General features: G+C 42.7%; 1 protein-coding gene across 1 annotated transcript in view; it reads left to right on the top strand.

Moving 5' to 3' along the window:
• The window catches only part of MAGI1 (membrane associated guanylate kinase, WW and PDZ domain containing 1), a 635623-nt gene that overhangs the window by 559303 nt on the left and 48336 nt on the right, over positions 1-27984 (top strand). Inside the window, 2 exon segments of the mRNA XM_030307184.1 lie at positions 2301-2483; positions 3277-3897. Of these exon segments, the coding sequence (XP_030163044.1) occupies positions 2301-2483; positions 3277-3897 (804 nt within the window).

Below are 27984 nucleotides of genomic sequence, written 5' to 3'. Positions count from 1 at the left end.
CCTGTCTCCATTAAGTTGAAAACATTCTAAGTTCAAAATATGCTAATGGCTTTTTAAAAAATTCATTCAGTTAAACTGCCAGGCACATTTTCACATTTTCTAACTTTGCCTATAATGAGGGTGAGAAGCTTAAACACCCAACCACGTCTTCCCACCTTCTCAAAGACACGTTGAATCTCATTTCTTTGTGCTGTTGTTCAGTCATTCGTTTATTCAGCACAAACTTTTGGAGCACATGAAGTGAAGGGGTGGGCGAGAATCAGACAGATCACCAAACCTATACATACCTAAGACGCATACTTTGTTGGATGGTGATAAATACTAGGGACAGGAAACAAGCAGGAAGGGGGGATTGGCAATGGTGGAGGAGGTGTTACAGTTTTTAAGAAGATGACCAGACAGAGCCTCACTGAGAAGGTGACGGCCACTGCTGTCTCTGTATAACCGAAATGTGTTTCCCTTCACGCCATCCCAACTCCCTAGCTGCCTCTGCCTTAAGGATGTAGGCTATTTGCACACACCCCTGGCCTCGGTTTTCCATCTGATAATTGCCGTGGCAGCTGTCTCCCCACAAGCCCCGAGTGCACTTGAAACCACCTTTCTGATGCCGTGGCGGACGACTGTGCATGGCGAATGCTTCAGCCTTGCCTTTCGTTAGCCGCCGTGACGAGTCTGTAGTTTATGAAGCTTCCAACCAGCCTTGCAAAGGGGGAGCTTCGTGAGCAGGACGATGACTCTAGTAATTTAAAAGAGTCCTTTTTAAGAGCCGGGAACTTTTGAAATATGCAATTAAAAATTGTATGTGTGCCCAGAGACTTTTTGAAAAAGGCCTTTTAGCTATAGCTAACCAAAAATAACTTCCTTCCTGGGTGCCACACTTGAGTGTAGGGGTCTATGGAGACTTCTTCTCCTGGGTGTTTTGTTTTTGTTTTGATAACACTTTGGATAGAAGATGAGGAAGCTGTGGCAAGCAGGAGAGAAGGGGATATGAATTATAATTAGGAGAGGGTTTTTTTTTGTTTGTAAGATTTTGTTTTTAAGTGATCTCTACACCCAACGTGGGGCACGAACTTACAACCCCGGCATCAAGAGTCGCACGCTCTATTGAGCTCCATTAGGAGCCCCTAATCAGGAGAGTTTAAAAAGTCTAAACCTGAAATGATGTCCACTATTTGGGATAACTAGAGAAATTCTGGGAAGTTTCTCAATTGTGGAGAAATTCCTAACAATACTGACTTTTAAAATTTTTGGTTTGTGTACAAACTGTTACTGTGAATATTATCAAGAAAACAAGAAAACCTTAGGGAGCATGTTTGGCAGTTCTTTAGCTATATAGCTGTTAATTTATTTTATTTCAGTTTTTTTTAATTTATGTATTTATTTTGAGAGAGGTCGTGGGGGAGAGGCAGAGAGAGAGGGAGAGAGAGAATCCCAGGCGGGCTCCCCACTGTCAGTGCGGAGCCCAGCATGGGGCTTGATCCCGCTAAATGTGAGATTGTGACCTGAGCTGAAATAGGTGCCCCTATTAATTGATTTTAAACAGGACAACTGAATTTGGAGCTGTGTGGCTTTTGTTAGTAACTATTTCGTTTAGATGTTTTGTATTTTGAAAAAATATTCTAAGCCACACGTGCTAAACTTTTTTAAACAATAAATTTTATTAGGGGGCATGTCCAGGCTATTTTACAAATTGTTAAAAGGCAAAAACATACAGGAAAAATGACACATTTGAAACTCAATTCAAGGTGAAGTTATGACTCTTCTAATTTTGAAAGTAGCGAATTACATTTTTATCATTATTCTTTGTGACCGTATGTTTCCTGGCATCCTCTATATATTTTCAGAATGTGTTTTCTGTTTGATTAGAAACTAAAGTTTTCGCTGAATTGGTTTCGCAAGTAGAAGCCAAGCCTGAGGCAACACGTTGGAAGTTGTATTGCAAATTAGAAACCGTAACAACACAGACGACACAAAACACAGACCCATTTTATCTTCTGTGAAGGACCTCATGGCAGCTCAATTGCTGTGAAACTACATGAACTGAAACCAAGAAGTGTTTCAGATGATGGTCATTTTTCTCTTGTATTTTCTTTGAGAACTTCATGCTGACATACTGTAGGTACCATATCCCCCTTCTTAAACAGAGGGGCCTGGGAACACCACCTTATTACTGCAGTCAAGAGAGGAATTTCCTAAGACCCCTCAGGCACAGGAGCTTGGAGAGCCATCCATAAGCCGTGTCATTTCTTATTTAATTCATGCATAGTGACGTTCCTTATACTTTTCTTATTTTCATCCAGGCAAACCCTTTTTTACAAGAAACCCTTCTGAGTTGAAAGGCAAGTTTATTCACACGAAGCTGCGGAAAAGCAGTCGTGGCTTTGGCTTCACAGTTGTTGGAGGTGATGAACCTGACGAGTTTCTGCAGATCAAGAGCTTGGTCCTGGATGGTCCTGCGGCATTGGATGGCAAGATGGAAACAGGTAGAGGCACCACAGGGCCCTAGCATTCCCTGTGTGGTGTGACTGCCACCCGGTACCTGAACCGGGGCCAACGACATCATGATTTCATGACTTTATAAATGTTTTTTATTTTTGTATTTTTTAAGTTTGTTTATTTTGAGAGAGAGAGAGAGAGAGAGAGAGAGAGAGAGCCCACGAGCTGGGAAGGGGCATGGAGAGGGAGAGGGAATCCCAAGCAAGCTCTGACACTGTGAGCACAGAGCCCGATACAGGGCTTGATCCCATGGACCATGAGATCATGACCTGAACTGAAACCAAGAGATGCTTAACTGACTGAGCCACCCAAGTGGCCCCAGTAAATGTTTTTTTTAAAACACTGTAAGTAAGCAAGATTCCTCCACTACATAAATGCATTCCCTGGTATAGATGCAAACCTTTGAAGCCATTTTAACTTTGGGGTACTGTTAGGGTGCTATTAAATACAGTAAGGTGGTAATTTACTAAAAATTTAGATCTGTATGAATAGAAGAAGTCTAAACTTGGATTTCTGCAATGAGAATTTTTTTTAGAAGAAATCCCACTGTTCTTTCAATGATCATTATATTCTCATTAGCAGGGCAGACAGGAGATGCTAAAAGAATGCCTTGTTAGCAGTTACAATAAGTAATAGAAGCATTCCCTTTGTGCCCTATGATACCACCCCCAAACCTCCAGTTTCCGTTCAGCTTCCTTTTGGTAGAATTTCATAGTATAATGTTGATAAAACTTGTTTTGGCTACTTTCTTTTTAACCCCTAAACTCTTACCTTTTGCAGGAGATGTCATTGTCAGCGTGAATGACACCTGTGTTTTGGGACACACACATGCGCAAGTTGTGAAAATCTTCCAGTCCATTCCCATTGGTGCCAGCGTGGACCTTGAACTCTGCCGAGGTTACCCGTTGCCTTTTGACCCAGACGACCCCAATACAAGTTTAGTGACTTCGGTAGCCATTTTGGATAAAGAACCAATTATTGTGAATGGGCAAGAGACCTATGATTCGCCGGCCAGTCACAGCAGTAAAACAGGCAAAGTCAATGGCATGAAGGATGCCAGGCCAAGCAGCCCTGCTGATGTGGCTTCAAATGGTTCCCATGGTTACCCCAATGACACTGTCTCTTTGGCTTCCTCCATAGCCACTCAGCCAGAGCTCATAACTGTTCATATAGTCAAAGGCCCAATGGGCTTTGGTTTTACTATCGCGGACAGTCCTGGTGGCGGTGGCCAAAGAGTGAAACAGATCGTGGACAGTCCAAGGTGCCGCGGCCTGAAAGAAGGGGATCTTATAGTGGAAGTTAATAAGAAGAACGTGCAGGCTCTGACCCATAATCAAGTTGTGGATATGCTGATTGAATGTCCAAAGGGAAGTGAAGTCACACTGTTGGTGCAACGAGGAGGTATGTAGGTTTCTTTTGTTCTATGATTTTTTTTTTCTCTTAACCCAGAATCCATTGTTTCACTTACTAGTCTCCAGGTGGCTTTGGGGGCTTTTTAAATGTCTAGTCTTTAAGATCATTTTTATTTACCCATTTGGAAACGTATTCAAATTGCCTTCTGTTTTTTCCAAATGGTAGCCTCTATAGAATAAAGGTTGTGTTTATATATTATGTTATACCTGTGTAGCCAAAATGATACTTTTAAATGTAACTTGCATTGTGCTTTTAAAAAAACATTAACATTGTAGAATCTCTATCCTTCAAGTGTCCTGAACCTGGCCTGCACAGCCTGCATGCAAAACGTGGCTCTCGCCCACTGTTCCAACCTCATTTCACACTCCTCTCCTGTTGTCACTATAGTCTAGCCACCTGGCTTCTTTTCGGAAGAGGCTCTAGTACTACAAGCCTTTGCTGTCTCAGGGTCTTTGCACTTCCTGTTCCCACTGCTTGGAAAGCTCTTGCCCCAGCTATTCACTTGGCTAGCTCAGTCTCACTCAAGTCTCCTCCTAGACGAATGTTTCTCAGGTTACTTTTTTAAAGTAGCTTCTCAGTTCCTTGTAATCTTCACTGCAGCGTCCCATTTCTTCCTAGCCTTTATTACATCATTATTATTATGGCACAAGTCATTGTTTTGTGTATGTATTTAATTTTTCTTTGTTGCTCTCTTTTTCACTAGAATATAAGACCCATAAAGCAGGGCCCATGTCTGCATGTTGACAGTTGTATGCTTTCATAAATGAAAAAATTATTGAATGAGTGAATGGGTATGTGATTACTTACACTTGACAGGAACAATAGCTCCAGGATCATAATGAAAAACATACCTCAACATACCCACATCTTCATGAAGTGGTAGGATCTCAGAGAAGTGGGGTACTCTAAATCTTGAGACCTAGATTTCCTCTCCCCTGCCTGTACCCCTTAATCCTGCCCCACCAGAACTCTCAGGAACTCGCACTGAGAAGTATTTTTTACATGGATGAAATGTATTGTCCCTGGGTATGCGTATGTGACTAGTGTTGATTGATCACTTCACATAGTGGGCCTGAGAATGGTTGTTCCTTCAATCTTTGCCAACATGATCTGTTTGATGTACAGCATATTTTGATTGTCTGAAAAGAGATCAGGAGCTAGACATTTATTTCCTTTTGGTTCCATTGAAGCAGAGGAACTCCTTTGTGTCACGGCGACTGGGTTCTCATCTCATGATGTTGTATGTTCTGTGGTCAGAATGACTGGGGTCACTGGAAAGAAATCCAAAATTCAGAGCAATTGTCTGTGTGAACTGAAATGCTCAGCTAACACGTCTTAAACAGCTATAATAGCCATTGTGCAGATTTAACTTTTAACCAGTTATCTTCAGCAACATCCTTTTGAAGTCTCTTCTTGTACCTTGATCACTTGACTGCACAGATCAGTTTTCTCAACAGTGACCGAGATGTAGGAGAAAGTGACTCGACATTAAGAATGATCATGATGGTGGTGGTGGTGATATTGGTGGTGATGGTAGTGATGGTGGTGATGGCTGATGGTTGTTGGTGGTGGTGGTGGTGATGGTGTTGATGATGATACCTGACACTTGTGGATAAGCTGGCAATTTACAAAGCACTTTTAATATTGGCCCCTGCCTCTCATCTCACTTGTATCATGTCCCTGAAAGGTAGGCAGGTGCCATGCTCTACTATGACTGAGGGGTTCACCTCAAATCTGGGGTTTCCAGTTCAATACTCTGCCCTGCTTAACTCCGAATGACATGGGTTTTTCCATAATTGCTGATTTTTGTGGCCAGCAGCTTGAAAACTTAAATAGTTCTTGGTCCATCTGGGCCATTTTTGACTTAGCCACTGCTCATTTGATGGCCACAAACCACCCTGCTCTCCTGCCTAATTTATTTGCTCCTTCATGCCATTTTTCAGTGTGTTCAGTTTTTCGTTTTTATTAGATTCACTTGAAGGAAACCAAAAAATAGTGCCTCATTACACCCTCTAACTTACTACATTCACCGGAACCATACTGTAATGAGTATGCCCAAACTAGCAAACAACTGATGATAGAAACCTACCCCTGGATTTCACATATGCTTGCATTTTCTCTTCTTAATTTCTAAGACCTTCTTTTTGTTAATGCCATTACATCATATAAACTTAAATTAATGTGGAAAGATGCAGAATATATTGCCACATTAGTGAACATCTCCATAGTTTATTCCGGAATCTGAGTAATTTAAAATCAGTCTCACATCAGCAGTCTTTAAAATACACCATATGCCTTGTGTTTGATTTATGTTTTGGATAGAAAGTTTGTACATCTGCATTTGGCAGGCTAGCACTAGCTACTATTAATCTTTCTAGAAAGCATATAAATATATTTGTTTCTGCCATACGTTAGTTATTTGAACAGGGGCCAACATTTTAGTCATCACTCCTGTATGGTGAGGGTGTCAACGAGAAGGTTTGGTGAAGCCACAAAGGCAGCTTCTAGGTTAAATGAGAAAGTTAATGGCCACTTCACTGATTCTTTCTAACGAGTCTCATTTCTGCCAAACTCCTAGTAAAGCCGATTGATAAACTCATGATTCTTGTGAGTCTTAGGAATTGAATTCTTGAGGATGAGGCTTTCTGTGCTTTAAACAACTGGCCTTTTCTACTTTGGGACAGAAGTAGCTACATTTGTATTTGTTTTCATTCTTAATCTCCTGAGCTCATTTTTGAGGTCTCTTCTTGTCAAGATCGGTACCTTTTGATTTTGGTATTTTTTTGTCTTCCCTCCTCCACCCTAAGCTGGAAATCAAGCAGAGGTTGGAATATCATTTGTGAATTTCTGGGACTGGACAGTTTCCTGGATCTGGCGTGGAATTGCTGGGGTGTTCATCCACATGCCCTGGCAGCTGGGACCCTTACCGATTTGTTTACAAGTATCTTCTCTGTAAATAGGTCCTTGTCTCCTGGTCCATCAGTCACACTCTTCATGGGCACAGCCTTCTTTCTAGGCCTGGCTCCCCATCTTCCTAAGGCATTTACCTTCCTCCTTCGCCCTCTGCTGTGCAGTCAGGAGAATGCTCTTTACTTATCTTACCTTTATGTAGTATTTGCATTCACATAGCCTGTTGCCTGACACCAGTGTGAATCTAGAGACTTTTTTTAGGTGTGTAGAAAATTATGCTAGAAGGAGATTGCTGGTGTTTTTTTTTTTTAAGAATATCGTGGGTTTTGGGGTACCTGGTTGGCTCAGTTGGTAGAGGATCTGACTCGATCTCAGGGTCCTGAGTTCCAGCCCCATGTTGGGAGTGGAGCCTACTTTGAAAAAAAGTAGTGGGTTTTTTTTTTTTTTTTTAAGTTTATTTATTTATTTATTTGGAGAGAGAGAGTGTGTGTGTGTGTGTGTGCGCACGTGCACAGGGGACGGGAGAGAAGGGGAAAGAGAGAGAGAATCCCAAGCAGGCTCCATGCTGTCAGCACAGAGCTCACCAGTGGGGCTCGAACTCATGAACCATGAGATCATGACCTGAACTGAAACCAAGAGTTGGAGGCTTAACCATCTGAGCCACCTAGGTGCCCTTAGTGGGTTTTTTAATTTACAAGAGATCATTTGTCTTGTAAAAGTTGGTTTTTGGTTTCTTTTCTTTTCTTTCTTTCTTTTTTTTTTTTTTTTTTCTTTTTTACAAAAAGGGTATTGTACATAACATGGCTACCTGTGCACCTTTGTGTATTTTGTATATTTGGCTAATTCACAGCGATTAGCAAGTGGGACATTCTTTAAGATGTAATATCGGTTTGAGTCGGAATACTCTGTTTCATGAGATTTGGCAATACTTTATGGAAGTGGAGAATGTGTGTCTTGCTTTTGAGAGAAAGTGTGTATCGAAAGGACGGCTGACCTGGGCGTCAGGAGCCCCTCTCTGTCTGCATCCACTTGCCCTCTTACTTCTCTACACCTCTGACTACATTACCGCTCCTGCCCTGAGACTCAGCGCTCAGTTCAACAAAATGGATGTTTTGAACCAGTCCTCTTCCGAGTGACCCTTTTTGGCCTACTACCTTAATGCACAAAATGATGTCCTTGATGTGTTAAAAGCCAAAATTCAACTGAGTAAATTTTAAAGAAAACTGGCTTTTCTCAATGATTCCTGAGAGCACCCCATCGAGCAAAAGAAAGGAGCTCTGGGAAGCTCTACAGGATAGAAGGCTTTTACATGCAGAAAAGAGTAGGATGCAGTGTTAAACTAGCACAAAGCAGATCGGTTGTGGTAGGATCACCTTCCCTTAGGGGAAGGCCAGCCTCTACCAGGCAGGTGACCTCGCCAATGCTAACCAGGTAATTCCAAATGGTATGGTGTAAGATTTTATTCCTGGGAGAGGCTGAAACTGTAAGTAAATATTAAGTCTCAGTTTGGTGATCCAGGGCTCAGCCTAAGTGACTCAATTTGGGGCCTATTGTGTCATTTTTTAACAATTCCCCACTTCTGATCAGACTCTCAGCCTGAGAGACGTGACTAAAGTTTTAAGGAATTACCACCACTCTTAGCTGCTGCTCTAGAGTTCTCAGATTTTGTTAATCTTCTGTGATGGTACTCATGGGTCATGACATCTTTTTGCTAAATCTCTGTGTGGTATTCACAGCTCACAACTCCAGTTTCACAATTTAAAAAAAAAACGTTTATTTATTTTTTTTGAGAGGCGGGTGCAGGGAAGGGGCAGCGAGATGGAGGGAGAGAATCCCAACCAGGCTCCGCACTGTCCATGCAGAGCTTAACGCGGGGATCCATCTCCAGAAGTGTGAGATCATGACCTGAGCCAAAATCAAGAGTTGGACGCTTAACCAACTGAGCCACCAGGTGCCCCCAGGTTCACATTTTTTAAGTTGGTCATTCTCTTTGTTTGTCTTCTGGCGTTCTGTTCTTGGGGGATCGTGGGCTTGCTGGTGAGCAGCTGCAAACGTGCATTTAAAGCTTTTGAGAGAATATAATTCACCAGGGAGACTATTATGATTATTATAGACAGTATAATTAGCAATGTCTGGAATGTATTTCACAATCATGGTCCCCAAGACCCATAGCAGTCAGAATCAAGTAAGTCAAAGAAAGACCCCATTGTGAGGGAGTCACCTTTTTTAGCCCAACTGGCTGGTTCAGTGATCTTCCGTAGCTGAATTTCAGCTAACCCAGAAGTGTTCCTCCAGTCACAGAAAGGGATGTTGGCCACAGCACAGACACCTCCTTGCTCAGCTAAAAGCTAATCAGAGGCTGTTCTCTTACCAAGAACAGCTTTGGCCAGAGTCTGGGAATTTTTGCTAGGCAGTTGTTGCTTTAGCAGCAGGTTCTGAAATTATCTTCAAGAGTTACGGAGAGGTTCCTGCTCATAGCCTCAGGGCATTTACTTCTACCTGGGGGAGCCTGGTCTTCCAAAGGAGGCTGATTTTGAATCATGAATGCCTAACTGGTAATTCCTATATTCTTGCTTTTCACAAGCTGTTTGTTACATACATAGAGGAAAGATCCCAAGATTCTACAGCCAGATGATGCAGGTTTAAAGCCCAGCTCCCACTTCTATATGCTTTGTGACCTTACACAAATCATCTGAGAAAATGGGAGTAATGAGACTTATTTTGCATGTGCATGTGCTTGATAAAGATAAAATAAGATACCATGTGTGCTCATTGCTTGCTGGCACACAAGTAATCACAGTAAATCAGTGGTGTTTTACTGATATTACCTAGTATCAGAACCAACTGGGTAGTGCTGTTTTTTTGTTTTTTTTTTTAAACAGGGTGTGGGGGCACCTGGGTGGCTGAGTGGTTTAAGCATCTGGCTTTGGCTCAGGTCCTGATCTCATGGTTCATGAGTTCGAGCCCCACATCGGGTTGTCTGTTGTCCACGCAGAACTCACTTCGGATCCTCTGTCCTCCTCTCCCTCTACCCCTCACCCGCATGCGCTCTCTCTTTCTCTCTCTCTCTCATAAATAAATAAACAAACAAAGCATCCGACTTCAGCCAGGTCACGATCTCGCGGTCCGTGAGTTCGAGCCCCGCGTCAGGCTCTGGGCTGATGGCTCAGAGCCTGGAGCCTGTTTCCGATTCTGTGTCTCCCTCTCTCTCTCTGCCCCTCCCCCGTTCATGCTCTGTCTCTCTCTGTCCCAAAAATAAATAAATGTTGAAAAAAAAATTAAAAAAAAAAAATAACAAACACTAAAAAAGAAAAAAGGCCCTACCCAGACATACAGTATATTAATCACAGTGCACGACCTCTAGGCATCTTGTATTTTTGTAGAAGTTCCACAGGCAATTCTCATGTACAACCAGAACTGCAACCATGGACCTTTCCATGTTTTTTTTTTAATATTTATTTATTTGGGGCAGAGTGTAAGCAGGGGAGGGGCAGAGAGAATGGGACAGAGGATCTGAAGCAGAAGCTCTGTTCTGAAAGCAGTGAGCTTGATGCGGGGCTCGAACTTAGAAACTATGATATCACGACCTGAGGTGAAGTCAGATGCTCAACCAACTGAGCCACCCAGGTGCCCCTGGACCCAGTTTTAATTCTCTGACATTTAACTTGGAGGAAAATCAGGTTATAACACAAAACAGTTACTTTTATTTCTTTTTTTGTTGTTGTTTTATTAAAGTTTATTTATTTTGAGAGAGAGAGATCATGAGCAGGAGAGGGTCAGACAGAGAGAAAGAGAATATCCCAAGCAGGCTCCATACTGTTAGCATGGAGCCCTACATGGGGCTGAACTCACAAACCCTGAGATCATGACCTGAGCCGAAACCAAGAATCAGACACTTCACCGACTGAGCCACCCAGGTGCCCCACAGATACTTTCGTTTCTGAATAATATTCTTCTTCTAAAGTCTATAAGCAACAGATTGTTTGGTCTTCCCGAAGGTCTGTCTCCTACAGCCTCATAATCGCACCTCATACCTTTAGAAGCATGATAAAGAGACCTTAAAAGCCAGAAATTGGCTATGGAAATGGTGGTGGTTATGGTACTGATCATGTTCCTGCTCTCACTGATTGAGCACTTACGTGTGCCCGACCTGTTACCATGGTACAGGCAGTTCATAGATACACCCGTGAATAAAACCTCGTGCACCCCATTGCTGCGACTACCCTGGAACTGCCATCACTTTGCATTGTGATTCTGAGTTAGGGTTCTCTGGGAAATAAAGGCACGGATTGTTAACGCCTACACTAGGAAAAAAAATGAAAAAATTACTTTTGTTTTCTGTGTTGAAACTCCACAGCTAAATTTGCTTCCTGTAAAGCAAAGGGGAAATTTCTGGTTTGGTTGGAAAAGTATGTATAAGACTCCTCCTTGCTTAAATGACTTGTAATAAAACAGTAAATACTTCCAACGTGTGCCAGGCATAGTTGGCTCTAAACATTTTATATAGCATAATTTAAAAGAGCTCCATGAGTTAAGTAAAATCTTGGCTCCATTTAAAAGAAGAAGATGCTGAGGCTCAGGACAGGGATTTACCAAGAATCACACAGCTGGTTAATGGCAAAGCCAGGATTTAAACCTAGAAGTTTTGGTCCTAAAGACTGGGCTCTTAACCACTAGGCTAAGCAACATCTTGGCTTACAGATGCGTAACTTCAATACCATAAGTATTGAGGGGAATATCTTACGTATAAAGTAATGAATAAGGTCTGAAGTCCATGGGCAAATTGATGCCACTTAATTTTGATCAAAATTTACAGATGATACTTATTTGTTAAATCATTGATCCATTTAGGAAAAGCATTATCTAATCTCATCATCTAAGCACATCATCAACATTGTGTGTGTGTTTTTTTTCCTTCTGAAGCGATGCACAACCATCATAATTAGAACTGCAGTGAGCTGTGCACCGGAGTTAAACCCGGGTGATCAGGTGTGTCTCTCTTCTCTTTGCCCTCTGGTCCTGGGCCTGAGAATGAATTGCAAATTGCACCGCTTCAGTGTTTGACTGCCAGAATCTCTCACATTGAGCTGCAGGACCTCCAAAAGAGGAATTTGGGCTGGTTGCAGAGTGATATCCTAATAGTGCTGGAGTTCTGTGTGTTCACATCAGCAAATTCGGTCATTCTCATCCCTCCCAGGATGCCCAGCTCCATCTACCTCCTGCTTCTTCCCTGGCCTCTGCCATCCATCATACGGCACCTGGCCTTGCAGAGGCCTTGCAGCCCATCCCAGGGCTTCCTACGGCCTGTGCTCCTACTAGAGAAATGTAAAGGCAACTGAATCACGTCACTCCGCTTGTCAAAATGACTTCTCATCATCCAGGTTCAGCTCCAAGGTCCTGTGCCAAAGCTGTAGCCCTTACCCATCCCTCTGTCTGACTGTTTCTTCTCCAAGGGAGCCACAGGGCTCTCTCACTCATGTCCTTCAGGCTTCTGCTCTGAGGTTCTTTCCTCCAAGAAGCCTGCTCTGACCTCCCCATGGAAAATTACAGCACACCCCCAGCACCACTTTTCTGCTCGGTGCTTCTCCCTCACGGAACTCACACTTACTTATGACCTCCATGAGAGCAGGGACTTGGATTTGGTCACTACTTCGTCCCTGCCAGCTGAGATCATGCCTGGCACATTGTGGGTGTTCAGAAAGTGATATATGTTAAGTGAAAAGTGTGAATTAACATCAGGCCCTTTGGTTTTGTAAACACTAATCCTCAAGAGAACTCTCTGAGGTGAGCACTGTATTTTTTTAATTTTAAAGAATTTTTAAAAAAACTTTTAATGTTTATTTATTTTTGAGAGAGAGAGAGAGAGAGAGAGAGACAGAGTACAAGCAGGGGAGGGGCAGAGAGAAAAGGAGACATAGAATCCAAAGCAGGCTCCAGGCTCTAAGCTGTCAGCACAGGTCCCGATGGGAGGCTCGAACTCACAAACCACAAGATCATGACCTGAGCTGAGGTCAGACACTTAATGACTAAGCCACACAGGCAACGCATGATTTTATAAGAATCCTTAAAGATTTTTATTTTAATTCCAGTTAATATATAGTGTTATATTAGTTTTAGATGTATAATAATTCCCATCACCCATTTCACCTGTGCCCCCATCAAACATCAGTTTGTTCTCTCTAATTAAGTGTTTGTCTCTTAATTTGTCTTTCTTTTCTTTCTTTTTCCCTTTGTTCATCTTAAATTCTACCTTTGAGTGAAATCATATGGTATTTGTCTTTCTCTGACTCTATTGTCTCACTTAGCATTATACTCTTTAGTTCCATCCACATCATTGCAAATGGCAAGATTTCATTCTTTTTTGTGACTGAATAATATTCCTGTGTGTGTGTGTGTGTGTGTGTGTGTGTGTGTGTGTGTATCACTTCTTTATCCATTCATCAATCAGTGGACCCTTGGGTACTTCCATATCTTGCCTGTTGTAAATATTACTGCTATAAACATATGGGTCCCTATATTCCTTTGAATTAGTGTTTTTATATTCTTTGGGTAAATACTCAGTAATGTGACTGTTGTATTAAAAGGTAGATCAATTTTTGCCTTTTTGAGGAATCTCCATACTGTGTTTGATGGTGGCTGCACCAGTTTGTTTTCCTACCAATGGTGTAAGAGGGTTCCTTTTTTTCCACATCTTTGTCAACACTTGTTTTTTTTGTGTGTTGTTGATTTTAGCCATTCGGACAGGTGTGAGATGATATCTCTTTGTAGTTTTAATTTGCATTTCCTTGATGATGAATGATGTTAAAGATCTTTTCACGTGTATGTTAGCCATCTGTACGTCTTCTTTGGTGAAATGCCTGTTCATGTCTTCTGCCCATTTTTAATTTGATTATTTGTTTCTTGAGTGTCGAGTTTGTAAGTTATTTATGGATTTTGGATACTAACCCTTTATCACATATGTCATTTGCAGATATCTTTTCCATTCTCTAGCTTGCCTTTTAGTTTTTTTGATTATTTCCTTTGCTGTACAGAAGCTTTTTATTTTGATGTAGTCCCAGTAGTTTTTGTTTTTGATTCTGTTGCCTCAGGAGACATGTCTAGAAAAAAAACTTGCTATGGCTGATGTCAAAGAAGTTACTGCCTATGCTCTTTTATAGGATTTTTTTTATGGTTGCAGGTCTCACACTTAGGTCTTTCATCTACTTTCAATTTATTTTTGTGTATGGTGTGAGAAAGTGGTCTAGTTTCATTCTTTTGCATGATGCTGTCCAGTCTTCCCAACACAATTTGTTGAAGAGACTGTCTTTTCCCCACTGGATATTCCTTCCTGCTTTGTCAAAGATTACTTGACCACCTGGTTCATTTCTAGGTTTTCTATTCTGTTCCTTTGATTTATATGTCTGTTTTGTGCCAGTGCCATACTGTCTTAATCACTGTAACTTTGCAATTTGGCTTGAATTCCAGAATTGTGATGCCTCCAGCCTTACTTATCTTCTTCAGTATTGCTTTGACTATTTGGGGTCCTCTGTGGTTCCATACAAGTTTTAGAATTGTTCTAGTTTTGTGAAAAATGCTGTTGGTTTTTTGATAGGGATTACGATAAACATGTAAATTGCTCTGGATAGTATAGATATTTTCACACTATTTGTTCTCCTAATCCATGAACGTGGAATATCTTTCCATGTCTTTGTGTCATCTTTGATTTCTTTCATCATTGTTTTATAAGTTTTCAGAGTTCGAGTCTTTCGCCTCTTTGTTAGGTTTATTCCTGGGAATCTTACTATTTTTGGTGCTATTGTAAATGACATTATTAATTTCTCTGTCTGCCGCCTCATTATTAGTGCATAGAAATGCAACAGATTTTTGTTGATTGGTTTTGTATCCTATAACTTTACTGAATTCATTTGTCAGTTCTAGCTGTTTTTACATGGAGTCTTTTGGATTTTGTGTATATAGCATAATGTTATCAGCAAATAGTGAAAGTTTTACTTCTTCATTACTGATTTGGATGCCTTTTATTTCTTTTTGTTGCCTTGAACACTGTATTATTACAGGTAAGATGACAGGCAGTGGGAAATTGACCAGCTCAAAACCACACAGCAAAAAGGCGCCCGGTCCTGAGGCCCAACCCAGGTCTGTTTGCCTACAAAGCTCTCTGTCACAGGTTGCTCTAGATCACGAGGAGATGCATTGATGGGCATGTCCCTAGGCCAAGATACTGGAAAACCATGTCACTGAATCATAGGGGTCCAGTTAAGCATATTCTTCAGCATCCAGTTCTGTAGTTACTAGCCACACGTGGCTGTTTAATTAAAAGTAAATACAGTGTCAAATTCAGTTCTTCAGTCCAGGTGGCCACATTTCAAGAGCTCAGCCACATGTGTAGTTACCGAACATTTTTATCTTCACATTTTTATCCTCACAAAACGTGTAATGGTGACACTCTAGAGGCTTTGATTATTTTACCCTCCAAAGGGGATGTTCGATAGGCTTTATTTTACCCCTTGTCTTATTGTTACCCTGTGAGTGGAAGGAAAAACTATGGAATTGAAGGAAACTTCATGGGGGATGGATATCTTTTGTACTGATAATAACAGGTCGTATTTATTAAATCCTTCCCATGGGTAGGTACCTGTCTAAGCTCTTTGCATGTGTTAGCTGGATGTTAAGGAATCATCTGGAATTGGGATTCAGAAAACAAGTATTAGCACTTGGGGCTGTCTGCTCTGTCCCAATGAGACAGCCTCATCAAGATTTAATAGGAATTACAGAGCCTCCACCTAGCCAACAAGTGTCTCCTCTTTGAGTACTGGCCTGACATTGTCGAAGGAGTTTAATTTAAATTATTTTATTATGCAAAGTATCCTTAATCCAAAAAGGGGAAGAAACTGTAAAACACAGGAAAATTCACCTGACACTCTTACTCTATGTTAAAAAATATATATAACCTGCCACATAGCTATCCGCAACTTAAGAGTTTGTCAGAACTGTTTAAAAAGGGAAGATGTTGGGGCGCCTGGGTGGCTCAGTCAGCTAAGTGTCCAACTCTTGGTTTTGGCTCAGGTCATGATCTCAGGGTTCATGGGTTGGAGCCCCTCTGCGTTGATAGTTCAGAGACTGCTGGGGTTCTCCCTCTCCCTCTCCCTCTGCCGCTTCCCCACTTGAGCTGTCTCTGTCTCTGTCTCTCTCAAAATAAATAAATAAACTTAAAATCTATAAACAAATAAATAAAAGGGAAGGCGTTGACATCTCCTTTGCGTAGTTGATTCGGTAACTCAAAGTAATTGATGGTCCCCCCTTACCTACCTTGCTTAGTTTTTTCTCATAGTTTTGGAAGCCGAGTCCTCTTGTCAGATCCAGCATGCTGCCTCATATCTTCCTAGCTGTTAAACGTTGTTCATGTTAAAATTAGCAAACTTCCTAGCGCTTCCACAGTGCAAAACAGGAGGACATTCGCATTTGCTAGCAAGGAGCCTTCTGGTCTTTATTACTAAAGCAGTTTTAAGTTGCTATTTTGGTTTATTGCCATGGTTTAAAGTTATCAAGGATTTTAGTTGAGACTTCTTTATAGAACATTAGGTCACATTCATATTCGAGGTGACATAGCAAGAGATGAGAAAAATATAAAAGTAGAACGGAGGCCAGGGTGCCTGGGTGGCTCAGTTGGTTAGGCATCTGACTTTGGCTTGGGTCGTGATCTCACAGTTCGTGAGTTCAAGCCCCATGTTGGGCTCTGTGCTGATAGCTCAGAGCCTGGAGCCTGCTTCGGATTCTGTGTCTCCCTCTCTCTCTCTGCCTCTCCCCTGCTTGTGCTTTGTCTCTGTCTCTCAAAAATGAATAAATGTTAAAAAATTAAAAAAAAAAAAAAGTAGAACAGAGGCCAGGGTGGCTGATGGAAGGTGAACGAGGGGCGTGGGGATGGCCTTTGGACTGCAGACCGGGACGAGGAGTTCAAATTTCATTTTCAGTGTGAGGACCAGTGTCAATGAAGCAGGGAAGGGACGAGATCTCATGGACGGTTTTTGACAGTCCCTTTGCATATGTGTAAAGAAAGTATTCTAGAAGCACGGGTGGGGAGAGGGAGACCTCTCAGGGCCAGTGCACTGGTTTGATAAGGGTATTGGCAGCTTGGACCAGAGTGTGGCACCAGTGGTGACAGAGGGAGCAGAGGATTTAGGAGGACTTCAGAAGCGCCAACAGGACTTGATGGGGAGCCACGGCATAGAGTTCCGCAGACTTCTTCCGTAAAGGGCCATATGGTAAATATTGTAGCTTCATGGCCCATACGGTCCTGCCACTCTATTCTGTCCTTTGGTAGCAGCTGACATGTAAGCAAATGGATTGTGTGTGTTCCAAGAAAACAGTATTTGGTCCACTAGGCTATCATCTCCCGACCTCTCCTGAAGAAGGCGGGGAAAGGGGAGGAGCCAAAAATGTCCCCTGCGTTTTGGCCTGGGTACTTGGATAGATGGAGGGGCCATTTGCTAGGATTTGGCTTCTGAAGTAAGAGTGGGTAAGGCCTTGATCTCTGGAATCCAGGGCTCCTTCTCAGTCATATTAAGCGTGAAGTACCCATGTGACATCCAAGTGAGCAGAAGCATAGGCAGTTTTCTGGGATCTGCGGTTCAGTAGGGGCAGAGTCAGGGCAGAAGAGATCCGTTTATGAGCCATTTGTCATATCCATGAGTGTGCCACAGAGTGTGAGCTGTGTGCGGCTGCTTTTCTTTTCTATGGAATTTCATAGTTCTAATCGTATTGTGACAAGCTGCTTCCGAGCTGAATCATTCCTGCTCTTAAGCAAGAATTGAGCACATCCTTTGTGTACAGCTCTAAGATAAGGAGAGAGAACACAGGGACCTCGCAACATAAGTACGGAGACAAGACTCACACTTGAATTTTACCAGCAGTGATATGTAGTCTGAATCTGTCACAGATGTGGGTAACAGGTGACCCAGGCAGGAGGAGGGGTGACAACAGAGCCTTTTTGCATGACCTGAGTCTAGAGCACTGTCTCTACCTCATCATTTTTAACGTTTTGGGCCAGATAATTGTTCGTTGCCAGGGTCCATCCTGGGCCTTGCAGGATGTGTGACATCTCTGGTCTCCACCCAGTAAGGTGCCAATCACATACCTGCCTCCACACCCCACACCCCCCTGAATTGTGACAACAACATATGTCTCTAGATGTTGACAAATGACCCCTTGGGGGCAAATTTGCCCTGTATGAGAACTATCAGACGAGAGCTTGGAAGTATGGAAAGCGTTTGGAGTTGCAGACTGGGAGTCCACGGGCAGTATTCGGCCTGACCCACTCATGTATTTTTCAGTAGTCTCTTAAAATTTTTAAAACTCTGAATGCATTTAGTTGGTACCACCAATTCCAGCTTGCCAGAGTCCTCCCAGTTTCCCCTCGCCTTCCATCTGGCCTGGCACACTCTTGCCCGAGCCTGCCCGTTGCCCCACAGGCAGCCGAGTTTGAGACCCAAACACAACGTGTGGAAGGGCACGCTTGCAGGCGCACAGACTTGCTGTGGACACATCTCCTAGGAAATTTCCTAGGAATTTCCTTTTTCATCACCATCTCAAAATTCTAGGAACCGGTTACCTTTCTTTCCTTTCTATTTATACTTTTTGTGCCAACAAAAGAAATAAGGTATCTTCAGACATTTTTACCTTTGGCGTTAATTCTCCTACTATCTTACTTTGGTTCCATGTGAAAATTAACTTATGAGTTACCACCTCCTTAGGACAGTCTCTCCCATATGAAAAGTCTCAGCTGTGAGAGATGTTATTATAGCTTCTCCCTTCTCTGATAATAGCTTTGCGACCTTACTGCATCGAGTTTCTCTTTATTGCAAGAGGTGTCTTCCTAGCCTGTGTGCTAAGCATTTTTCAGTTCTGAACATTTCCAAAACTGTTATCTGAGGCAGAGAGTTTACTCTGTGTAATATTTTCTTCACCTTCCTTCATTTCCCTCAAATTAAATCACACATTCTTTACCACCATCTGGAGTTAAGTAGTTGACATGGTTTTTATTGAATCTGTCTTTGCATTGCCACCTGCAGTTTTGAAAACATACCCCAACATATCCTTTGCCTGGTATTTCCCCCGTTTGTATTCCTGCTCCGATATTAATCACGTCCCCTGTTTGTGAACATAATCCTGTTTGGTTCAGACATCTCAGTAGAATCTTAATGTAATGTCTTTGAAAATAGCATTGGGTCCTTAGGAATATTGTGTTTCCACTGGCAACTTGGAACATGCCTTTGTGCCAAGGTGTTACCTGGGTTTATTTCATACTTCCGTTCTTTTTTTTTTTTTTTTTTTAATTTTTATTTTTGAGAAAGAGCATGAGCAAGGTTGGGGGGGGGTGTGCAGAGAGAGAGAGGGAGACCCAGAATCCGAAGCAGGCTCCAGGCTCTGAGCACAGAACCCAATGCGGGGCTTGAACCCATGAACTGGGAGATCATGACCTGACTGAAGTCGGACGCTTAGCCGACTGAGCCACCCAGGCGCCCCATATACTCCTGTTCTTACTGTGTCTCTAATGTTCTCAACGTTTTCTGTTTCTCGCCATATGCAGTACATGCTCCTCGTTCTCGCTCGTCCAGGGGACTTCAGCTGTGTGCTAATCTCTCATTACAGATTCATGACGTGCAAGTACACGTTTAAAATAAAAGTGGTTCATCACAACCTCCCCATTGTCTCACGGTTAATTCTTTTTCTGGAAATCTCATTTCTTATATTACCTTTGCCATGAAGAATTCTAAAATACCGTCTTTACGATTTTAACACTTGAGGCAATGGTATTCGAAAGATCCTTTGGCACTGTGTCATAGAGTAGCAGTTACAATAGCCGCATCACCCACCAGTTGTAAGACTCCCTCATCGAGGGAATCCGTCTCTGTCCCTTGTGTCGGCTACCACCTCACCTCATTCGGCAACCTGAGGTGTTTTTTTTTTTTTTTTTTTGGCAGTTGGTTATGTTCAAGGGCTCTGGCATGCTGCCTTCATCTAAAAAGCTATGTTTTAAAAAGCTTTTGCATCATTGCATAAACACTAATCAGGTTTTTTTTTTTAATCATTTGGAGATAATTGGAATTAGGTCAGTGCTCCCTTAGATAGATATGAATGTTGTTTCTAATTTTAAAAATGTTCTCTGTGATTACTTTTGCTGTAGACACCATGTACCCAAGTGGGGAATGATTGCATTAAAAAATCACAGAACTGCCCATTGATTAATGGGATTCTTTGTAGGTTTCCCCCCTGCTGAGCAACTTCCACTTAGACTTGGCTGTTGAAGAAGGAAGAAATAGTTTTACAATCACAGAATTTCTCCAGCTGTGCACTGTTGACATCATGGAGTGGATCATTCTTTCCTCTACATCATAGGCATCTTGGCAGCATCCTGAGTCCGTACCCACTCGGATGCCAGAAGCACCTTTTCCTCCTCCCCCATGGTAACTTCCAACAGTGTCTTCAGAATTGGTCCGTGTCCCTTGAGGAGCAGCATCAACTTTTTGGGGGGAAAGTACTGTTTTGGGCACCCATCTTGCTTTTGCTATTGGAAATGCTCTGCTCTATTTTTTTTTTCCCGAGTGCAGGTGAAATCAGTTTATGGATTACTTGTGGTTGAACTTAGATGGAAAAAATTTCAACACAAGAATTCCCCATTTCCTCTCCATCATTGCTTCTACTCAGCAAAGGAAGTAGCAGCTTGGCCAGTTGTCACAGTGGCCTTCTGTCCTCCTCTCTGCCACCAGCTAGCAGTGTACCCCAGACCAGCCATGGGCACTGTCCCTGGGCCCCTGCATTGTCATCCAAAATATGGGTGCAGTTGGACCCTCCTCAGTACTGTAGCAAGGATGGAAGAAGAGGAGGGCTTCTGGTATTTGCAGTGTGGCCCTGTCCTGATGGAGGGTTTGCTTGTCGTTCACATTAGACAGGACCTATGAGAAAGGAGGTAGAGGAGATATGCTCAGGTGGTCCTGCTTCTCAGCATTTGTGGCCTAATTTTCTGGGACTGAGAAAAAATAAAGGAAGGCAAAACAGAGGAGCCTCAAGGGAAAAAGTAGCCGGGGCTATGTTCCTTCCGATCCGTGATGACATGGTTCTCAGTAAACGGTGAGACGAGACAGAAACAGTGGAATCAGGACAGAACAGTAATAGTCACGAAGTTTTTCCAAGATCTCCCCTTTAGAGATCATATCCTTCCTGGGTTTTTTCCTGCTGAAATACACCTGCTAAACTACCTGCTGAAACTACCTGCTAAATGGTAGTTTATTGTTCCTTGTCCCCCTTGTTAACGATCTTAGTTTGCAAAATGAGGAATGGGCACATTGTGGTCATTTGCTCAAATCTGCTTTATGAAAATTTGGTGGTTCATGAAATCTCAAATCTAGGCATCACTGATGCAGAGAAGGAGGCCTTCAGAAGTTTGGGAAGACAGGAAAGGAGGGAGGAGGCTCTGAAGTAATGTGTGTGTGTGGGCGGGGCAGGGGGGGGGGTCCAGAATCCAAACCAGAGGAAAGGCAGTGGGAACGTTCCCCTTCTCTGACCATGACTTTTGCGGCCTCTTACTTTAGGGAAAGGCTAACTTTGGGTTCAAGGCCAGCAATAGGTTCACCACTCTCCTATAGGTTACCTCTCACAAAACGACCTTTATCAGTCAGACTCTTTAATGAATTCTTTTGTCCTGAGAATGTTAACTCCAACAGCAAGAGAAAACTTGGGTGAGCTGTGCACATGGCACCCCGCAATATCCATGGCTGGTTTCTTGTATGTAGAAAGCACTCTCAGAAGCTCCAGGACCGCTTTAAAAAATCCATTTCCATTGTGTTTGCTTGCATTAAGTTGTTCATCTGACTTGACTCTAAGCCTGATTAGAACCTCGTTTACCGAGAAAAAAGCAGCAGGAACCAGCCAAAATCAGACAGGAGAGGAAGCAAAGAATCCTGGTATTTGATCCTCCACAGTGAGAAATCTGTTAAGCGTCTTCCTCTCTGAAAATACTTGCTGGGTGAGCATGTGTTTCATTTCCAGTATGAATTTCTCTTACCCTTCCCTGCCATAAATGCAAAGTACTCCTTCAAGGAAGTGCCCTGGGATACATCTCGTTCCCAGATAAAATATTTCATTAAATAGCCTTGCAATTCTTGAATTTTCCCTGCATCTTAAATGTACTTGACCTATAAAAATTATTTCTAATTGAGATTCCTCCTGAGTGGGACCGTGTGCGTGTTGGGCGGTGGGGGTGTGTGGGGTATGCTTCTGTCTTGAAGCCAATGCAGTTGGCGAAATGACTTTTGACTCACTGAAACCTGAAATCTAAGAGTTGAAGAACGCCTCAGTTTCCACTGCATCCACTAGCTATATGGGGCAGCCAGTCCTTAGAAAATGACAAAGTCAAGCAAACAGCTTTTCTTCTTCGTAGTTCACATAATCACGGAGTCCAATTCAGATATTGTTTCAGCAAGAGGATTTTAAAGACATCTAATATCTCCATGGGAGATGAATGGGGCTGCTCCTCACATGTCCTCTGCTCTTTGGAAGAACCTGACCCTTCAGTAAATGGCTCTTTAGGTCTGACTTCCAGACGCTTTGAATAATGTAGTGCTGCAGGACTCCCAAGTCGGATCACCTTGCCGTTGTTAACTAGGACCTGTGTTTTCTAAAGCTAATATGGTTTCCTAAATTTAAGAGATTGAAATAAAGTTTGATACGGTGCCGGGTGACTTCAGTCACAATTAAGCACTTCGATGATAAAGTTAATTGAAATGACCAAATGAAAAGACACCCTTACAGAGCAAATGGGAAAATTTGCCTCCAATTTTGCAAAAGTACCTTGTGACTGAAAAGCGATTGTCACACCAGTAAGGCTGTTAAAACCGCTCAAGAGATTCATACATTTAAGCTGGAAAAGACCTGAAATATTCTTTTTCATCAGTGTTTGTTTGCCTTTTGTGACGAAGGCTAAGTCATTGGGAATCTTTGAACTCAGTGTCGGCATAAAAGTTGCTTTTCTAAGGAAAGGTGTGAAGGGTATCCTTCACTTAAGACTTACTTCGACTCTGAAAGAGTCCCTGAGAACACATCCATTTGCTGGAGCCAAGAGCTGCGGGGTTTGGGGTTTCTTTGTGAGTCTTTGTTAAATCTGAGACCCGAGCCATCCGTTGTGATGGGAATTTAGAACACAAGGTGGCACAGCAGACAGAACCTTGCTCTCCGCGCGGAGGGAGGCAGCCTGGAGCTGAGCTGAGCTGAGTCGGCAGCGCACGAATAAATCAAGAAACAGCCCAAGGATCAAGAGCTGTTAAGCAGTCACAGCAGAGATGATGATGATCAAAAGACCACGCTGCCCCTCCCGTCTGCCTCCCCAGCCCTTCCTGCAGCCCTCAAGATACAAATGCATTTCATAAGCACTACACATTCACACATGCATTCAAAAGGCAGTTGCTGAACTGGGGGCCAGATACTGCTTTAGGGCTGGAGACTAGCCCTAGGATCAGAGAGACCAGGTCCCTGAAAGGGAGAGAATAAGCCAGTAAATGATAACAATCAACAATGGAAACAATAAACAGGTAAACAAATAGTATGAGCTTAGAGAATCACAGGGTCTCTGGAAACAAAAGAAACAGGACTGCGTGAAGAAAGTGTCCTAAGAAGGGTCACCTTCGGATCTGCTGACGGCCAGGATCCCTGGGTGGCTTCTCAGAAGTAGCAACATTTGAGGAGAGCCCCAAGTGATGAGAAGCCACATATGTAGGTCTACGGGCATAATGTTCCAGGTGGAGGGAACAGCCAGTGCAAAGGCCCAGCAGAGTAAAAGGAATTAGTCTGGAAGTGGAGAGTGCCATTCTGGCTGGAGCATGGGTAGGAGTAAGGGTAGTAGGAGATGAAATCACAGAGGCAGGCAGGGTCAGACGAAGGAAGGCTTTGTGGGACACGGAAAAGAGCTTGTACCTCGTTGAAACTGTGTTGGGAAGCCATAGAAACATGTAGTCTGCAGACCATATAATCTGATTTATGCTGTGGAAAGATGTTTCTGGCCTCTGTGTGGATAATGGATTAAAAGGAATGAAGAATAAAGCAGAGACTGATTCTTAGGTTCTTACAGTCATCTAGGCTAGAAAAGCTGGTGGTTGTGGAGATGGACTGACGGATTGGTTCAGGATATATTTTGGAGACCTGTGTTGTAGGAAAGATAAAGAACCTCAAAAAGGGCCTTAAATTTCAGGGGTTTAGTGTCCTGTAAGGTTAAAACAATGCAGGATGCTCTCCTGGATCTCTTTCTTGGTCCTGTGCCTAACTTTACATTGCTAAAAATAAAGCAACCAGGATAGAAGTCACCCTAAAAGTCCGTAACCCTGAAGAAAAGGATCCTGGCATGTATTTTTTTAACCCAGAAGCTTCTCAGCACCAATTACAGTGATAGGTTTCCTTTCAGGGCCAGTGGCCTTAAAATAAGGGCCCACACAGTATCCTGTTTTTCCAACCCAGAAAAGGAATCCTTATTGGTTTTTTCTTTCAATGAGCTGTTTTGAACTCTTCTTTCTTTCATCCCCCCCCTTACACATTATAAGCAGCTAAAAGTCAAACTTTCAGCATTAGAGGAACTGCTTTGGAGCTTCCAGGCTACAACTAGGGGTCTCCTCTTGCAGGGAGACCTCGACAAGCATGGGGAATAAGAGGAGTGGGGGACAGGGCCAACCCTTAAGAATTTCCACAAAAACCCGTTCACACTTGAAATACAGGTGTTAGCAGGGGGTGGGGGGGGCACCTGGGTGGCTCAGTCGGTTAAGCATCTGGTTTTGGCTCAGGTCATGATCTCATGGTTCGTGAGTTCGAGCTGTGTGCTCACCGCTCAGAGCCTGGAGCCTGCTTCAGATTCTGGGTCTCCCTCTCTCTCTTTCCCACACTGTCTCTCAAAAAAATAAAGTTTAAAAAAATATCAAAGAAATAACAGGTGTTAGGAAAGCCAAGTTCTCAGCATGACAGGTAGGGAGTCTTCCTCAGAGTTAGAAGCATTTATAGACTAAGACAAGACCCTAGGCCTAAATACCCGAACTACAAATGTTTCTAACCAACATAGAGTTAGAGAGCTCTCTTGGAACCATTTGAGGAAGTGGCGTAATTCCACCCTTAAAAAGTAGATCTTGATTGAAATATTCTCTGGAGAAGAAAGATGGGCCTCATGGTACATCATGACCAATTAGTGGTCTTTTTCAGTTGACAGTTGTTTTTCTTTCCCCTTCTAGAAAGAATATGCCATAACTCACTCCTTTTCCTGCACCTATTTTTTTTTTTTTAAATTACGTTATTAGGTGGTGTCAGGATACATTTGCAAGCTAGGAAGAGCTCCTACCCACTTTGGAAACTGTACTTTATAGGACTTGGGTGTCAGCCAAGCTGTTAGCTCTAAAGAGTTGCTTCATTGCCTGCCACTCAGAGACCAGTCTTGTTATATTTTTAGTATGTGTAGCCCTGAATGGCCCATGATTTAGGTACTGTGACTTGGGGTAAAATATCAGAGAACCTGATTGGCTATGCCTAGACTCCCATGCTATCTCTACAAAGGGAACTCTTCCTAAATCCACATCATGATTATGGGTTCAAGATACCTTGACCTGTTGACCAACAGGATGATATCCATGAAGCTGTAGGCAAAAATTTTTATGAATGCATTTTTTTATCGGTAAACACCCCTTCGTAGTGAGCTGTGATCCAGAATGGATTAAGCACCTTCGAATGAGACCGTATAGTTCAGTGTTCAAAAGCACAGTCTTGGCATTAGACCAAGTCTGCCTTCAGCTGCTCACCTGAGTGTGTGACCATGGCCGTGTTACTTAATCATCAATGTCCCGGTTTTCTCATCTGTAAAATAGGGATGATGTTAGTACTGAACTCAGCAGTTGAGAAGAATAAGTGTATGTCAAAAGGCAAGCTCTCAGCTCTTTTAGTTCATTTTACTCTCAACTCTGAAGTTAAAAGACTTCTTTTTTTTACAAAAATGGACAAACGAGAGGCCAAGTTGTTGACCCTTTATGGTGTATTCCACGTGTTTTGGGGGGTCAACCACAGTAGCACTTGTTATTCCATTGACCATTCTGAAGTGACCATTCATCTCTCAGGAATTGCACAGTGACAGTCCTTTTGAGCGGCTCCAAGTATTAATGACTTTGGGCCTCTCCTCACCTGCGCCAGTTCAAGGCTTATGACTTTGAGGTGAAAGGCTCTGTAAACTATTAGCAGCCACCAGACTTGCAAGCCATTTATTTCTCTGTGGGACATATTTATTAGGCTGTATGTACTGTGTAATTGAAGCCGACTTCTCTGTCACTATAAAGCCGGGCAACCATGTTCTTCTTACCAAATGCCAACTGACACGCATTGGGAGCTCCTTATTCCAGAGATCTGAGACCCAGTCATCTCTTTAAATTATGATGTCCGTAATATTTTGCAATGACCATTATTAGGTCCCCAAAGGAAAGAATGTCTTCCCCTTTTTGGAGACACTGGGGCTGACGCTCTTGTTCTTGGCAGCCAGTATCATTTTTGCATTGAAACATTACGCCGCAGGGTTGGTCATAGGATTTGATTGGAGGAAGGGGGCGAAAAAGCAAACATGTCTAAACTGCAACCCTTTTTTAATTTTGTTTTATGGATTCAATTTTGAGATATATAGCACTTGTAAGGTCCTTCAGTGAAAATGTACTCTAGTTCAAACTTGGCCTTGAGTTTATATTGGCACGCTGATTTTGCTTTAAACAAACAAACAAACAAACATAACCTTTTAGGGGTGCCTGAGTGGCTGTCGGTTAAGCGTCCGGCTTCGGCTAAGGTCATGATCTCATGGTTTGTGAGTTCAAGCCCCACGTTGGGCTCTATGCTGAGAGTTCAGAGCCTGGAGCCTCCCTTGGATTCTCTGTCTCCCTCTCTCTCTGCCCCTTTGCCACTCATGCTCTGTCTCTCTCTCTCTCTCAAAAATAAATAAACATTAAGAACTAGTAATAATAAAATAAAAATCACAAACCTTTAAAAAGCTTGTTATTTTTCAGTCAAGCATCAGTCATTACATGTTGCTTCCAACCTCCTGACCCCACAATTAAATACCAGCCTCCTTCAGTGTTCAGCTCCTCCCCTCTGCCTTCTTCATATCAGATTAGCTTTCTTCTCTCGTACTCCCAAGAGCAATAGTGCTTCTTTCCATCATGGCCCTTAGCACTGACCACACTCAATTTTGTCTAGTGTGTGCTCGTCCAGGTCAGAGCCATGTCTGATTTACCTTTATCTCTCCCGTAATGCTTCGGTAGGCATATGGCAGAGCTCAGTAAATCTTGCATGGGTGAACAGTCACATGGACGGTTCCTTCCAAGCTCAGGTATTGGCTCTTCCATCATCCTGCTTCTTTTTCATCACCAAAACTATCCCTCTGAAATTATTTGCTAGGTTATGTATATTCTCCCTTCCCCCACGTAACGTGAGCCCTATGAAAACAGGACCTTGTAAAAGATCTTATTCGTTGCTTTAATTCATCTCCAGCTCTTGGCCAAAGCAGGCCCTTAGCACAGTTTGGTTACATGAGGGAGTGAATTCCTTTCCTACCTCCAGTGGAAAAAGTGAAGCTGAGTGTACCTACCTTTTGCAGTTTTCTTCCCTCAGCATTTTACCGGTAGGGTGAGTGCAGTTTAAATGTAATCCTGGTTTATACCTTTTTTTTTTTTTTTAGTGTCTATTTGTTTTGAGAGAGAGCATAAGCAGGGGGGTGGGTGGCAGAAAGAGAAGGAGAGAGAGAATCCCAAGCAGGCTCCAGGCTGTCAGCGCAGAGCCCAATGTGGGGCTTGATATCACAAACCATGAGATCATGACCTGAGCCGAAATCAAGAGTCGGATGCTTAACTGACTGAGCCACCCAGGTGCCCCCTGGTTTATGTGTTTTGTATTAAGCAAACCAACCAAACAAAAAAACTAGTTGGTTGAGATGATGCAGATGGCTCTCTAAACATGGGTTACTAGCCATTAATGTTAGTTATTTAAAGTCTGTGATTTGCTGCGAAGTAATGATCAATTCTGCCTAGCTGAGGAAATCACAGATTTTCTCACTCTTTCCTTCCTGCACGCCTCCATCTTGGTACTTCATGCAACTCTGAGTGTTTTGATCTGTCC

This window comes from Lynx canadensis, chromosome A2 (genome assembly GCF_007474595.2).
Source record: "Lynx canadensis isolate LIC74 chromosome A2, mLynCan4.pri.v2, whole genome shotgun sequence".
NCBI classification, from domain to species: domain Eukaryota; kingdom Metazoa; phylum Chordata; class Mammalia; order Carnivora; family Felidae; genus Lynx; species Lynx canadensis.
The sequence above is the reverse complement of the archived record's forward strand: the minus strand, read 5'-3'. Positions and strand labels throughout refer to the sequence as shown.